General features: G+C 42.4%; 1 protein-coding gene across 3 annotated transcripts in view; it reads left to right on the forward strand.

Annotated features, from left to right (window-relative positions):
• The window catches only part of vps9d1 (VPS9 domain containing 1), a 130,532-nt gene that overhangs the window by 20,114 nt on the left and 94,370 nt on the right, over window positions 1-16,048 (forward strand). For all 3 annotated transcript variants that reach the window (XM_034175667.1, XM_034175670.1, XM_034175669.1), the window contains exons 2-6: window positions 902-974; window positions 5,182-5,367; window positions 5,509-5,638; window positions 7,354-7,465; window positions 9,151-9,213. In XM_034175667.1, coding sequence (XP_034031558.1) covers window positions 902-974; window positions 5,182-5,367; window positions 5,509-5,638; window positions 7,354-7,465; window positions 9,151-9,213 — 564 coding nt within the window. The remainder of the gene's footprint in view (window positions 1-901; window positions 975-5,181; window positions 5,368-5,508; window positions 5,639-7,353; window positions 7,466-9,150; window positions 9,214-16,048) is intronic.

A 16,048-nucleotide genomic window follows, 5' to 3' on the forward strand; every position in this document is an offset into this window, starting at 1 on the left:
AGGTGAATGACGCAACCGACAGGCGTGAAAAAACTCACGCATGCGCACGAAGGTTCAAGCTTGGCTGATGCAATCACACGTGATTCAAATCCATATGGTTTTTGCAAAAAATAAAGTCAGATAGTTTTCTAACAGACCTCGTACATCTGCATGTTGAAACTAGGATCCAGCAAGTCATAGTTCCTGACTTTTTGCTACATCAGAGACCATTGAGCCATTTTTCACCACAGTTACCAGATCCATGTGAACCCATGCAGTCCTGGAGGTCCAGCACTGTCGGTGCAGAAGATCACATTGAAGTCACTCGTAACCAATAAAGTGTCACCTCTAGATCAGTGAACCTGTGAATGAAAAGTCTCTCTCACAGAGATATTGCTCACTGCAGTCAGAGCATGAACTGAGACAACCGACACAACACGGAGTGAATGCTTTAGTTTGAGCCTCAAGGGGATCACTGACAGCAGTGACACCCGGCACCATTGGAAGGAGCTAAAAAAAAACAAACCCAATTACCATGATATTCATGCCCGTGGTGAGTGTATGTAAATGTCCAACATCTATACTCATGTTGTGACAGTGATGTAGTAAATGTCGTGTTGGGGTAGTGTCTGAGGTGTACCAGAAGGAAGTTTCACCAAAAGCCAAGGCTCTCGATTCACCGGCCAATTTACACCCCTGTTCTCATCTCATGCAAATGAATGAATGAATGAATGAATGAATGAATAAATTCAACTGAATTCCACAGGTTAACTTTGTGTGATATTCTTGGTATGTGTGCTGCACATTTGATTGAGTTTCTGTAGTAAAAAAAAAAGTGTGAACTTGTATGGTAATGTTGAAACATACATGTTTGTGTGTATCAATGAGGCGTACGGGTAAAACATTCCTCTTGTCTCTGCAGGAGGCGTACTGTGAATACCTCCGGACCATTAACTTCATCTCACTGACACTTTTGGACGAAGCTGTGTCACAAAGTAAGACCTGGGGACTCCTATGTGTGTGTTGCTGGTGATTACTGGCTGAATGCACTGTAACACTCCAGGCTTGCTCACTTGGGGGGGTGTTCAGGGCTATTCTGTGTTCTTGGTCTGCTGGCCTCTTCTGTACAGCCTCATCATACATGCACAGGTACTGTAAGATGGCTGGTCTGTTGGTTTCAGGGTGCTGGGTCTCCGAGGAAAAGCCTGGTCTTCTTAATCCTCTTTTTTTTTTTTTTAATTTCTTGTTGGGCACGTGGATGTGCAGGCAGGGCTCAGTGATGGAGACAACCAGGACATGCGAGTTATGCTTGGCCTCCAACTTTTCTGTATGTTGGCGTGACTATGGTCCACTTGGGTCACAGTTTGCAGTGATGCATTGACAGTCATTACGTGGTTTGTCACTGGAGGGCACCTGAGGTCATGAGTTGAAGAACAACAGGCTCTTACAACCTGAACTCATAAAGGGAATGACATAGTATGACAGTATGATTGCTTTATTTCACACGACACCCAAAGCATTCCTTCATTCATTTTCAGCCGCTTATCTGGGTCCGCGTTGGGGTGGCAGCAGAGCAAGAAGCTCATCTTGCACTTCCTTATCCTCAACTAAGTCCTGTAACTCTTCTCAAGGGATCCCAAAGCCTTCCCGAGTGAGCTGGGAAACATAATCTCTCCAGCGTGTCCTGGATCTTCCCCAGGGCCTCCTCCCAGTTGGATGTTCCTGGAAGATCTCCTCAGGGAGACAACCAAGGAGCATCCTCACCCGAGGCCTGAACCACCTCAACTGGCTCCATTACAATTTGTTTATGTAAATGGGGAGTCTTCTTCACAGACTAAGGTTAATTATGGAGTTCCACAAGGTTCTGTGCTAGGACCAATTTTATTCACTTTATACATGCTTCCCTTAGGCAGTATTATTAGAAAGCATTGCTTAAATTTTCGTTGTTACGCAGATGATACCCAGCTTTATCTATCCATGAAGCCAGAGGACACACACCAATTAGTTAAACTGCAGGAATGTCTTACAGACATAAAGACATGGATGACCTCTAATTTCCTGCTTTTAAATTCAGATAAAACTGAAGTTATTGTACTTGGCCCCACAAATCTTAGAAACATGGTGTCTAACCAGATCCTTACTCTGGATGGCATTACCCTGACCTCTAGTAATACTGTGAGAAATCTCTGAGTCATTTTTGATCAGGATATGTCCTTCAATGGGCATATTAAGCAAATATGTAGGACTGCTTTTTTACATTTGCACAGTATCTCTAAAATTAGAAAGGTCTTGTCTCAGAGTGATGCTGAAAAACTAATTCATGCATTTATTTCCTCTAGGCTGGACTATTGTAATTCATTATTATCAGGTTGTCCTAAACGTTCCCTGAAAAGCCTTCAGTTAATTCAAAATGCTGCAGCTAGAGTACTGACGGGGACTAGGAGAGAGCATATCTCACCCATATTGGCCTCTCTTCATTGGCTTCCTGTTAATTCTAGAATAGAATTTAAAATTCTTCTTCTTACTTATAAGGTTTTGAATAATCAGGTCCCATTTTATCTTAGGGACCTCTTAGTACCATGTCACCCCAATAGAGCACTTCACTCTCAGACTGCAGGCTTACTTGTAGTTCCTAGGGTTTGTAAGAGTAGAATGGGAGGCAGAGCCTTCAGCTTTCAGGCTCCTCTCCTGTGGAACCAGCTCCCAATTCGGATCAGGGAGACAGACACCCTCTCTACTTTTAAGATTAGGCTTAAAACTTTCCTTTTTGCTAAAGCTTATAGTTAGGGCTGGATCAGGTGATCCTGAACCATCCCTTAGTTATGCTGCTATAGACTTAGACTGCTGGGGGGTTCCCATGATGCACTGAGTGTTTCTTTCTCTTTTTGCTCTGTATGCACCACTCTGCATTTAATCATTAGTGATTGATGAAAGGAGAAGTTGGGACATGTCTATCTCAGCTTTCAGTGCTTACCAGTCGAGTGAGTATAAGAGAAATTGTGGAGAGCTGGACATGTCCCAACTTGTCCTCTAACACTCCGAAACGGAGGTGTTCCTTTGTCTCGCTTCATCAGCGAATCGGTCCTGACGCGCGAACCCTCCGCGCGGCTTTCCATGACAAAATCTCTTGTTAAAAGTGAAATCTGCCGGAAAATGGCTCATGCCCAGCTCTTGTGATAACCAGAGAAATTGCACACGACGGTCCCGGCTCCACACAGCCATCCGTTTAGAAATGATGTGGTGGTTTCTGCCTCTCGATGGCGGCTCAGAGCGCGACGCGCTGAGCGCCATTGTGGGCCGTCCTTAAAGCTGTAGTAACACTCCTTATTCTCTGTGAAGCCCGTAAAATTTTCACCGAAAGCCAGATAAATTTTTCGAATGGTTTCAGCTGCCAGTCTCTAACAGTTTCTGAAAAAAGTCTGATGGAAAAAAAGCCGAAATCATTCCGCCATTTCCTCGCAATGAAACAACGACGAGAGGGGTGGAGCAGTGCTCACTCAAAGCCTGCCCACAGGCGAATGACGCAACCGACAGGCGTGGAAAAACCCACGCATGTGCACAAAGGTTCAAGCTTGGCTGACGTAAAAACATACGAATCAAATCCATATATTTTTTGCATAAAATAAAAAGGTCGGATACTTTTCTCACAGACCTCGTACTAAGGTGATCGCTGGCCACTAGCCCTAAACTTCACTAAAAGACCCAGAATTTAGATAAAATTGAGGCCGCGGCACGCTCCGTTTACTAATAAAATGAATTAAGAGTAAAAAGTATAGTAACATACTGTGCCAGTATGCTAGCCACATGAAAGGGAAAATAAGGGTGTCTTAAGTCTGGACTTGAAAGTCTCCACAGAATCTGACCGTTTTGTTGACGCAGGGAGATCATTCCACAGAACAGGGGCACAATAAGTGAAAGCTCTGTGACCCGCAGACTTTTTATTCACCCTAGGGACACTAAGTAGTCCAGCACCTTGAGAACGCAAAGCCCGGGCCGGTATGTAGGGTTTAATTAGGTCACCTAGGTAGGGAGGTGCCAGTCTGTGAAGGATTTTATAGGCTAGTAGCAGTACCTTAAAATCTGATCTCACTGGGACAGGAAGCCAGTGAAGAGACACCAAAATGGATGTAATGTGGTCAAACTTTCTGCTTCTTGTCAAAACTCTGGCAGCAGCATTTTGAACCAATTGGAGAGCCCTAATGCTAGACTGCGGTAAACCAGAAAATAGAACATTGCACTAGTCCAGTCTAGAAGAAATAAATGCATGGATCAGGGTCTCAGCATCAGCCATAGACAGGATGGGACAAATCTTCGCTATATTTCACAGGTGGAAGAAAGCAGTCCTCGTAATATCTCTAATGTGGAGGCCAAAGGACAACGAAGGATCAAAAATTACCCCAAGGTTCCTCACTTTGTCAGTGTGATGTATGACACACAAGCCTTGGCCAAGTGCTAACTGGTCAAATTGATGCCGATGTCTCACTGGACCAAGAACCATCATTTTAGTCTTATCAGAGTTTAAAAGTAGGAAGTTGTTAGACATCCAGCTTCTCAGTGATGCAAGGCAATCTTCTAAGGATTTTTGTGGATGTGATTATCAGCAGTTATCGGCATATATAACGGAGTATCATCAGGATAGCAGTGAAAGGTAATCCCAAAACGCGTCAATATGTGCCCAAGGGGTGCTATATAAAGGGAGAAAAGCAGGGGACCTAAGACGGACCCCTGTGGAACCTCAGATTTCATGTCACTAAGGTTAGAGGTAGTGTTATTGTACAAAACACAGTGAGAACGACTGGTCAGGTATGACGTCAACCAAGCAAGGGCACTCCCAGTAATTCCAAAATGATTCTCCAGCCTATGGAGTAGAATATGATGATCCACGGTATCAAACACAGCACTGAGATCTATAAGCACCAGAGCTGTAGTGGTGTCTGAATCCATTGTAAGCAGAAGATCATTCACCACTTTAGTGAGAGCCGTCTCTGTGGAATGATATTTTCTAAAAGCAGACTGCAGTGGCTCAGAGATTATTCTCAGGAATATAGTCCACGAGCTGCTGCTGAACCACTTTTTCCGGAATTTTAGAACAAAATGATGTCAAACTTGTGCCAAATGCAGATCTCTACCAGTTCTTTTTATACTAAATAAATAGTTTGTGGCTTTGTTCCCACTTGTCATTTTTTTTGTTGCGTTCTTCAGAAGACAGGGACGTGGTGGAGGTGGATCGGATGTTGAGGCTGGCTGAACAGTGTCTGGAGCGAGCCAAGTCATCTGTAGAGAAGAGTGGTGCCCCCCCTCACAGCTCGGTCTCCACCTGCGTTTCTTCATCTGGTCCACGCAGCCAACCAGAAACCCCTCTGCCCATTGTCACTCCAGCTGCTGGTGAGTCCATTGTCTCCAGTCACAAGCACACCCTTTGAAACCGTAGTGTGTTGTCATTGTGTTGATCATAAATCCACAGTCGCCAAAAGTGCAGCAGCTGATTCTTTTATTGAGCTGATTTTATGGTGTTTGTTCATGTTGACACAGAGAAAAAGTCCAGCAGCCCAACAAAGTCTGGATCCAGCAGAGCGCCGTCGGATGGTGGAGGAGAGCAGTCGTCTTTTTTATCTCCTGAGGTCTTCCACAGATTGCAGACAGCAGACATGTATAGGACGTAAGGGTGGTTTTTTATTAACTAAAGAACAATACAAGTTTAGGAAGTAAACGTTACTCGGGCTGGGTGTTCTGACCAGACACCGTGTCAATACGAATTTGTTGGCTGACTTGGATTAAGGTGGACTCATACTTGGCCTGGTTGCCTTGACCCCCACCCCCAACACACACACACACACACACACACACACACACACACACACACACACACACACACACACACACACCAGATTCTTGGGACTGAGCATGTTTACGTCAGCACAATGTGACTTTTGTTGTGAGAATAAGCACTCTTCCACACACCACGATGATGGAGTATGTCAAGGTTCATGAGATTAGCCATATTGAGTTCAATTCAGTTTATTTTATTTATATAGTGCCATTTCACAACAGTGTTGCCTCAAGGCGCTTCACACAAATAAGATCTAACTTTACCAACCCCGCTGAGCAACAACAGCGTTCCGTTGTTATTCAGATGAAATTAGTTTTGTAAGTTTTATTATGACCAAATAGCACAGGATAAGAAAGCTTGATGTAAAGAAGAGAGAAACAGTCCACACGCTGTGCCGTCACTCACAAACAAAATCCTCCAAATCTCAGTGCGGCCTTTCTGTTGTCTGTATTTCACATTAGATGTCAAACTAAAGTAATAATTCCTGTTAAAAAGATCTGGAATTTCTATGTGTTGTATAACAGTATAATCACTATTTTGTCATTTTGGGAGGTTTTTGCCAACTCTGTTTGACCACTAGAGGGTACTAAAAGCAGTAGTTTCTACCAGTGACACCCCGCGGCAGCATGCATCACACCTCCTTATTTGAATTAAAAAAAAAAAAAAAAAATTGGTTTTCTTGTTGATCTGTACTTCAGTGGGTGATCAGGAGCTAATCTGCATGTCCACTCAATATGTTCTACCTCCATGCTAGGTTTCAAGTAACTGACATTTGTCTTTCTTGATTTATGGAGACAAAGATTGACTCACTCACTCACATTTTGGTCCTATAAGCCCTGCTAACGGAGGGAATGAAGTCCAAGCAAATGCAGATTTATCCAACTCCTGACTTGACTAAAGAAAACTGGTTGGAAAAGTGATTATTTGTATTAAAACTATTGAGTTTGTCTAACTACTTTTGGTCTCTGAAAACAGAAGGGCTGTGCATCAAAATGGCTGCAATTCCTAACTTGTTAATGTGGCATTTTTATTAAACCCCCGGAATTAAGGCTAAGAGAGAACCCTACAAGAACATCTAGATTGTTTCATTTCAAGGTAATATCACAAAAAGTCATCACTATCCAAATACTTATGGATCTAATTGGAGTAGCTCTGTCTAACCCCTGTGGGACCTAAGCAAATAAATGAAAGGAGAGAGATGTGAAGTGTGTTTAGGTGGAGAAGATATGTAGGTCCACTGTTGGCCTATTATAGAGCCTCTCTAAGTCTACTCAGTGCTACACTGTATGCCGATAGGTTGATCCTCTTGAGGTCCACTGACAGGCCTACTGTACACCCAAAGGTCAATCCCCTGTTGGTCCACTGTAGATCCCCTGTAGATGGACCCACTGTAGGTCTTCTTGAGGTCCACTAAGAGGTTTTCATGTGCTCAGATAGAAGCATTAAACAGATGTTGGTGGAGGTGATCGGACTTTGTCTTGTTAATAGGATTGGTCTTTTGTGCGTGTCACACAGTGCTTATTGTTTGTTTGTTTACGTGGCAGGGAGCTGACGCCTGTTGAGGAAGCATCACTTTTGAATTTGAAGTTGAAGTTGAAGTATGAAGCCCGTCTGGCGAGACTTGCACCAGGACAATCCCACCAGAAGACATCTCTGGTTAGTATGTATGTGTTTCTATTTCTGTCACACAAATACAGTATGTTTGGAAATATGATGACATCATACCAGTGTGTGGCTCCATGCCAGAAATGCTATGGCGATGTAATTAAAAAAAAAAAAAAACTTGGACCACCCAGTGGAAGCGATTACGCTGCATTGCTGCAGCTCAGGGCAGATTTTAAAGTGCTGTTGTTGACTCACGAGATACCGAATGGTTGTGCACCATCTTTTGTGGTCGGGTTGGTTCGGCCACGTTTCCTGCAATGGCGTGGGCCGTCCTGCTGTGCACGTACCAGTTTAGTCAGACAACAGCAGGTGGTGGAGCATTTAAATCTTGTGCTCTCATGCTGGGGAACAGTCTACCAGTTGAATGAGGACAGTCAGCGCTTTTAAAACTAGATGCAAGACTTTTGTCTTTTGACTTTAACATTTTGTTTTTAACATATCAAATTCTTCATGGACTAGTGCACCCATATGTGGTTGATTTTTACTTTCACCATGTGTACCTGGACGTGCTGCTTGTTGTGTGTTCTGAGGGTGAGGAAGACGTCAGCTGGTCACAGAGCATTTTTTTTAATGGGCAACGTTTCTGTGGAACAGTTTGCCAAGAGACTGTTGTTGCATTGTTTGGTGCACTGAGCACTACACAACTTGCTCAGGGAGAACATCATGGGGAGCAGCGCCTTTGAATGTGGGTGTGCAGGCTCTGTGTAAACACACGGACATGACTGAATCTATGGATAATGCCACGACAAACGCCTCCAACGTACCTAAGTGAAGGTGGACAAAATCCCTTAAATGTGTCCCAGATGTGACAATCAGAACAATAAGACAATATTTAGTGGATAACATTGGTGCCATCAGCTGTGATCCTGTACACACATTTTTTGTCACAGCTTTATTCATAGAAATAATTCAATGTTAGACCAGGAAAAAGAGTAACTACATTTAATGTCTTGATTAAAATGTGCTTCACACAAATAACAGCTGCATTTGGATGGAAAGCTGAAAAACACCAGAGTTTTCCGTCAGAAAGCGTCGTTGGGCAGATTACAGAATGCTATGAAAAGGCAACGTTCTGTTCATTCCGCCAAAACATTAACCCTTCCCTTACTTTAGTGTTCCCGGTCAAATTTGACCGGTCTGTTTTAACTGCTCTTAAATTAACACACAAAACCATTAATCACCACTAATCTTTTATTGAACACTTTGTTTAGCTGTGCACAATGTCTCAGAGTCGTGGTTAACATGAAGAACTGCAGTGAAAATACAAATAGGCACTGAAAATGCATTCCAAAATGAACACATAATGTAAAAAAGAAATGGAAAACCAGAGACCAAACTCCTCAACATGAAGTTGTGTGTGTGTGTGTGTGTGCTTGTATGCATGTGAATTCATGCACATGAGTGGCATTTGACACTTGTTTGACTCATTGTTTGAGCGATAGACTCCTGCTAGAATCAACAGACCCATGTAGGCTTGGAGGTCTAACAAGTTTAATTCTCTCCAGGTGATCCAATCTTCTTTTTTTTTTCCTACTGTGTTTTGTAAAGTTGCCTGATGATAGCTGAGATTGAAACAACTGTTTGATTTGGAATTTTTTCTTTATCTGTCATGTTTGTGTTTGTCTTTTAGTTGTGTGTAAAATATACTGAATTAACTTCGCTCTCTCTGATTGCAGAGTCTCTCTCTCCAGCGGCAGATGATGGAGAACATAGTCATCGCCAAAGCCAGACAGGAAGCCGTATCCTTCCGTTAGCTTACCGCCTGCTTCCAGGTGCAGTGCTGGACAGGTTTCTGTTCTTACTGCATTTCTGCAGGTTTAATAATTCAGTGTGTGAGGAGAACTGTCTGGACCTTTGTTTTAATCAGAAAGTGTTGACAGCTAGTCCCTGAGTTAATACATTCTTTCTGCGTCTTCCACTCTACATGGATGTACACAACAAAAATGGAAGTAAAAAGTATAAATTCATGGGCAAAGCAGCCAAATGTTTGGTGGGCCTCAGCCTCGGAATGACGCAGGGTTCGTGCCTGTATCCGGGTGGGAAAATAACACGTATAATATGATGTTGAATCTTTGAAGGACAGCAATTTCACTTGACAAATGAATTAACCAGATTCTACTACTTTGAAAAAAACAACATATTTATTGTTTATAAATTATTATTTGTAGTAGTAGCAGTAATATTTGAGAATAAAGTAATGCAGCTGGAACCATGTTGATTTTGAAATCAAGTTTTGTTTTGCCTGATTCTGTCTGATTCCACTGACTCCAGCTGAGCTGAAACTTCACAGCTGTGACCAGGAGACTTTGGACAGTCACATGTTCTGATGGTGTGGATGCAGTGAAGCACTTAACTTGATACGTGATGCAGTTTGATATTTCCAGGAAAATAAAGAACAAAACACAAGCAGGTCCACCTGTCATCCTGTGGGTTTTCACAGGTCCGCGGCCCAGGGGGGGGTTGAGGACCCCTCCACTTGGTGATCAGACAAGCCTTGTTGCTGGGTGCTAGAAAAGTGGAGATGGTGTGCTTTGGACCTGATGTTACGCAGCAGAATCGGCAGTTGTAACACAGGGTAAAATCTGCTTTGTTGGGATGGTTTAGTATTTTACTACAATCTTCTAGCCCTTGGAACACATCACCTTATGTGCTTGGCATTATGACTCGAGACACAGGGTAGTGTTCAACCAGTGGGGTTGTATGGAGTGACTATATAAGCCTGCTCCAGCTTCCTCTCATTAGATGTGTGGAGGGGGAAGCCAGGTAACAGAGCTGCTACAGAGAACAAGATGTTACCTGGATATACAGAATTTGATAGTATCTCACTAGGCATGCTGACAAAACTTGTAACATCAACAAAAAGCACAACCTGTTTATTTGATCCAAAACCAGCAGAACTGTTTGAGGACCTGTGGTCCACTCTTGGGCCGACCGTGCTGGAAATTATTAATCTTTCTTTAACTTCTGGATCTGTTCCTAAATGTTTCAAATCTACAGTGATTAAACCATTACTTAAGAAACCTAATCTTGACCCTAGTGTATTAAAAAACTATCGGACGATATCAAAGCTATCATTTTGCTCTAAAATTCTGGAAAAAGTGGTGTCACGGCAGCTTGTAGACTATCTTACTGAGAATAATCTCTTTGAGCCACTGCAGTCTGCTTTTAGAAAATATCATTCCACAGAGATGGCTCTCACTAAAGTGGTGAATGATCTTCTGTTTACAATGGATTCGGACACCACTACGGTTCTGTTGCTGTTAGATCTCAGTGCTGCATTTGATACAGTGGATCATCATATTCTATTTGATAGGCTGGAAAATCATTTTGGGATTACTGGGAGTGCCCTTGCATGGCTGATGTCATACAACCCCAGTTCCAATGAAGTTGGGACGTTGTGTAAAATGTAAATAAAAACAGAATACAATGATTTTCAAATCCTCCTCAACCTATATTCAATTGAATACACCACAAAGACAAGATATTTAATGTTCAAACTGATAAACTTTATTGTTTTTGTGCAAATATTTGCTCATTTTGAAATGGATGCCTGCAACATGTTTCAAAAAGCTGGAAAAGTGGTATGTTTACCACTGTGTTACATCACCTTTCCTTCTAACAACACTCAGTAATGGACATTTTCTCGCTAACTATAAGGACAATTACACATGAAACTGACTCTGTGTGTGTGTGTGTGTGTGTGTGTGTGTGTGTGTGTGTGTGTGTGTGTGTGTGTGTGTGTGTGTGTGTGTGTGTGTGTGTGTGTGTGTGTGTGTGTGTGTGTGTGTGTGTGTGTGTGTGTGTGCGCGCCAACCACTCTACTGGTGGTTGGCTCTCACTGTGGTATTTTATCACTTCCTGTTCCGGAGCACAGCGGTGTTTTTCTGTATCTGTTAGCTGTTTAATCTGCGCAGTTAGATTGATCTGGTTAACTAGATAACGATTTGTTTCACAGTGTAATCTTCACATGCCTTAACTAAAGCACTCCTTCTGCTGAATTACCTCTAAATTATTTACACATTATTCACTTTGTGTGTTTTTAGGAATCCGCTAGCTTAGCGCAGCTACTAGCTCTTAGCCGGTTTAGCATGGCGGCTTCTCCTGTCTCTCCCACACTTTTCTGCTCTGGGTGTGAAATGTTTAGTTATTCCTCGGCCTCCTTTAGCAGTAATGGTACTTGTAATAAGTGTAGCTTATTCGTAGCTTTGGAGGCCAGGCTGGGCGAATTGGAGACTTGGCTCCGCACCGTGGAAAATTCTACAGCTAGCCAGGCCCCTGTAGTCGGTGCAGACCAAGGTAGCTTAGCCACCGTTAGTTTCCCTCTGGCAGATCCCGAGCAGCCGGGAAAGCAGGCCGACTGGGTGACTGTGAGGAGGAAGCGTAGCCCTAAACAGAAGCCCCGTGTACACCGCCAACCCGTTCACATCTCTAACCGTTTTTCCCCACTCTGCGACACACCCACCGAGGATCAAACTCTGGTTATTGGCGACTCTGTTTTGAGAAATGTGAAGTTAGCGACACCAGCAACCATAGTCAATTGTCTTCCGGGGGCCAGAGCAGGCGACATTGAAGGAAATTTGAAACTGCTGGCTAAGGCTAAGCGTAAATTTGGTAAGATTGTAATTCACGTCGGCAGTAATGACACCCGGTTACACCAATCGGAGGTCACTAAAATTAACATTGAATCGGTGTGTAACTTTGCAAAAACAATGTCAGACTCTGTAGTTTTCTCTGGGCCCCTCCCCAATCAGACCGGGAGTGACATGTTTAGCCGCATGTTCTCCTTGAATTGCTGGCTGTCTGAGTGGTGTCCAAAAAATGAGGTGGGCTTCATAGATAATTGGCAAAGCTTCTGGGGAAAACCTGGTCTTGTTAGGAGAGACGGCATCCATCCCACTTTGGATGGAGCAGCTCTCATTTCTAGAAATCTGGCCAATTTTCTTAAATCCTCCAAACCGTGACTATGCAGGGTTGGGACCAGGAAGCAGAGGTGTAGTCTTACACACCTCTCTGCAGCTTCTCTCCCCCTGCCATCCCCTCATTACTCCATCCCCGTAGAGATGGTGCCTGCTCCCAGACCACCAATAACCAGCAAAAATCTATTTAAGCATAAAAATTCAAAAAGAAAAAATAATATAGCACCTTCAACTGCACCACAGACTAAAACAGTTAAATGTGGTCTATTAAACATTAGGTCTCTCTCTTCTATGTCCCTGTTAGTAAATGATATAATAATTGATCAACATATTTTATTTTTTTCCTTCCCACTGTAGCCAAGTGCTTGCTCACAGGGGGTCGTTTTGACCGTTGGGGTTTTACATAATTATTGTATGGCCTTGCCTTACAATATAAAGCGCCTTGGGGCAACTGTTTGTTGTGATTTGGCGCTATATAAAAAAATTGATTGATTGATTGATATTGATTTATTCTGCCTTACAGAAACCTGGTTACAGCAGGATGAATATGTTAGTTTAAATGAGTCAACACCCCTGAGTCACACTAACTGCCAGAATGCTCGTAGCACGGGCCGAGGCGGAGGATTAGCAGCAATCTTCCATTCCAGCTTATTAATTAATCAAAAACCCAGACAGAGCTTTAATTCATTTGAAAGCTTGACTCTTAGTCTTGTCCATCCAAATTGGAAGTCCCAAAAAACAGTTTTATTTGTTATTATCTATCGTCCACCTGGTCGTTACTGTGAGTTTCTCTGTGAATTTTCAGACCTTTTGTCTGACTTAGTGCTTAGCTCAGATAAGATAATTATAGTGGGCGATTTTAACATCCACACAGATGCTGAGAATGACAGCCTCAACACTGCATTTAATCTATTATTAGACTCTATTGGCTTTGCTCAAAAAGTAAATGAGTCCACCCACCACTTTAATCATATCTTAGATCTTGTTCTGACTTATGGTATGGAAATTGAAGACTTAACAGTATTCCCTGAAAACTCCCTTCTGTCTGATCATTTCTTAATAACATTTACTCAGATGGACTACCCAGCAGTGGGGAATAAGTTTCATTACACTAGAAGTCTTTCAGAAAGCGCTGTAACTAGGTTTAAGGATATGATTCCTTCTTTATGTTCTCTAATGCCATATACCAACACGGTGCAGAGTAGCTACCTAAACTCTGTAAGTGAGATAGAGTATCTCGTCAGTAGTTTTACATCCTCATTGAAGACAACTTTGGATGCTGTAGCTCCTCTGAAAAAGAGAGCTTTAAATCAGAAGTGCCTGACTCCGTGGTATAACTCACAAACTCGCAGCTTAAAGCAGATAACCCGTAAGTTGGAGAGGAAGTGGTGTCTCACTAATTTAGAAGATCTTCACTTAGCCTGGAAAAAGAGTCTGTTGCTCTATAAAAAAAGCCCTCCGTAAAGCTAGGACGTCTTACTACTCATCACTAATTGAAGAAAATAAGAACAACCCCAGGTTTCTTTTCAGCATTGTAGCCAGGCTGACAAAGAGTCAGAGCTCTGTTGAGCCAGGTATTCCTTTAACTTTAACTAGTAATGACTTCATGACTTTCTTTGCTAATAAAATTTTAACTATTAGAGAAAAAATTACTCATAACCATCCCAAAGACGTATCGTTATCTTTGGCTGCTTTCAGTGATGCCGGTATTTGGTTAGACTCTTTCTCTCCGATTGTTCTGTCTGAGTTATTTTCATTAGTTACTTCCTCCAAACCATCAACATGTCTAATAGACCCCATTTCTACCAGGCTGCTCAAGGAAGCCCTACCATTAATTAATGCTTCGATCTTAAATATGATCAATCTATCTTTATTAGTTGGCTATGTACCACAGGCTTTTAAGGTGGCAGTAATTAAACCATTACTTAAAAAGCCATCACTTGACCCAGCTATCTTAGCTAATTATAGGCCAATCTCCAACCTTCCTTTTCTCTCAAAAATTCTTGAAAGGGTAGTTGTAAAACAGCTAACTGATCATCTGCAGAGGAATGGTCTATTTGAAGAGTTTCAGTCAGGTTTTAGAATTCATCATAGTACAGAAACAGCATTAGTGAAGGTTACAAATGATCTTCTTATGGCCTCAGACCGTGGACTCATCTCTGTGCTTGTTCTGTTAGACCTCAGTGCTGCTTTTGATACTGTTGACCATAAAATTTTATTACAGAGATTAGAGCATGCCATAGGTATTAAAGGCACTGCGCTGCGGTGGTTTGAATCATATTTATCTAATAGATTACAATTTGTTCATGTAAATGGGAGTCTTCTTCACAGACTAAGGTTAATTATGGAGTTCCCCAAGGTTCTGTGCTAGGACCAATTTTATTCACTTTATACATGTTTCCCTTAGGCAGTATTATTAGACGGCATTGCTTAAATTTTCATTGTTACGCAGATGATACCCAGCTTTATCTATCCATGAAGCCAGAGGACACACACCAATGAGCTAAACTGCAGGATTGTCTTACAGACATAAAGACATGGATGACCTCTAATTTCCAGCTTTTAAACTCAGATAAAACTAAAGTTATTGTACTTGGCCCCACAAATCTTAGAAACATGGTGTCTAACCAGATCCTTACTCTGGATGGCATTACCCTGACCTCTAGTAATACTGTGAGAAATCTTGGAGTCATTTTTGATCAGGATATGTCATTCAATGCGCATATTAAACAAATATGTAGGACTGCTTTTTTGCATTTGCGCAATATCTCTAAAATTAGAAAGGTCTTGTCTCAGAGTGATGCTGAAAAACTAATTCATGCATTTATTTCCTCTAGGCTGGACTATTGTAATTCATTATTATCAGGTTGTCCTAAAAGTTCCCTGAAAAGCCTTCAGTTAATTCAAAATGCTGCAGCTAGAGTACTGACGGGGACTAGAAGGAGAGAGCATATCTCACCCATATTGGCCTCTCTTCATTGGCTTCCTGTTAATCCTAGAATAGAATTTAAAATTCTTCTTCTTACTTATAAGGTTTTGAATAATCAGGTCCCATCTTATCTTAGGGACCTCATAGTACCATATCACCCCAATAGAGCGCTTCGCTCTCAGACTGCAGGCTTACTTGTAGTTCCTAGGGTTTGTAAGAGTAGAATGGGAGGCAGAGCCTTCAGCTTTCAGGCTCCTCTCCTGTGGAACCAGCTCCCAATTCAGATCAGGGAGACAGACACCCTCTCTACTTTTAAGATTAGGCTTAAAACTTTCCTTTTTGCTAAAGCTTATAGTTAGGGCTGGATCAGGTGAACCTGAACCATCCCTTAGTTATGCTGCTATAGACTTAAACTACTGGGGGGTTCCCATGATGCACTGAGTGTTTCTTTCTCTTTTTGCTCTGTATGCACCACTCTGCATTTAATCATTAGTGATTGATCTCTGCTCCCCTCCACAGCATGTCTTTTTCCTGGTTCTCTCCCTCAGCCCCAACCAGTCCCAGCAGAAGACTGGTTCTGCTGGAGGTTTCTTCCTGTTAAAAGGGAGTTTTTCCCTTCCCACTGTCGCCAAGTGCTTGCTCACAGGGGGTCGTTTTGACCGTTGGGGTTTTCCGTAATTGTTGTATGGCTTTTGCCTTACAATATAAAGCGCCTTGGGGCAACTGTTT

Source organism: Thalassophryne amazonica, chromosome 8, assembly GCF_902500255.1.
Source record: "Thalassophryne amazonica chromosome 8, fThaAma1.1, whole genome shotgun sequence".
Taxonomy (NCBI): domain Eukaryota; kingdom Metazoa; phylum Chordata; class Actinopteri; order Batrachoidiformes; family Batrachoididae; genus Thalassophryne; species Thalassophryne amazonica.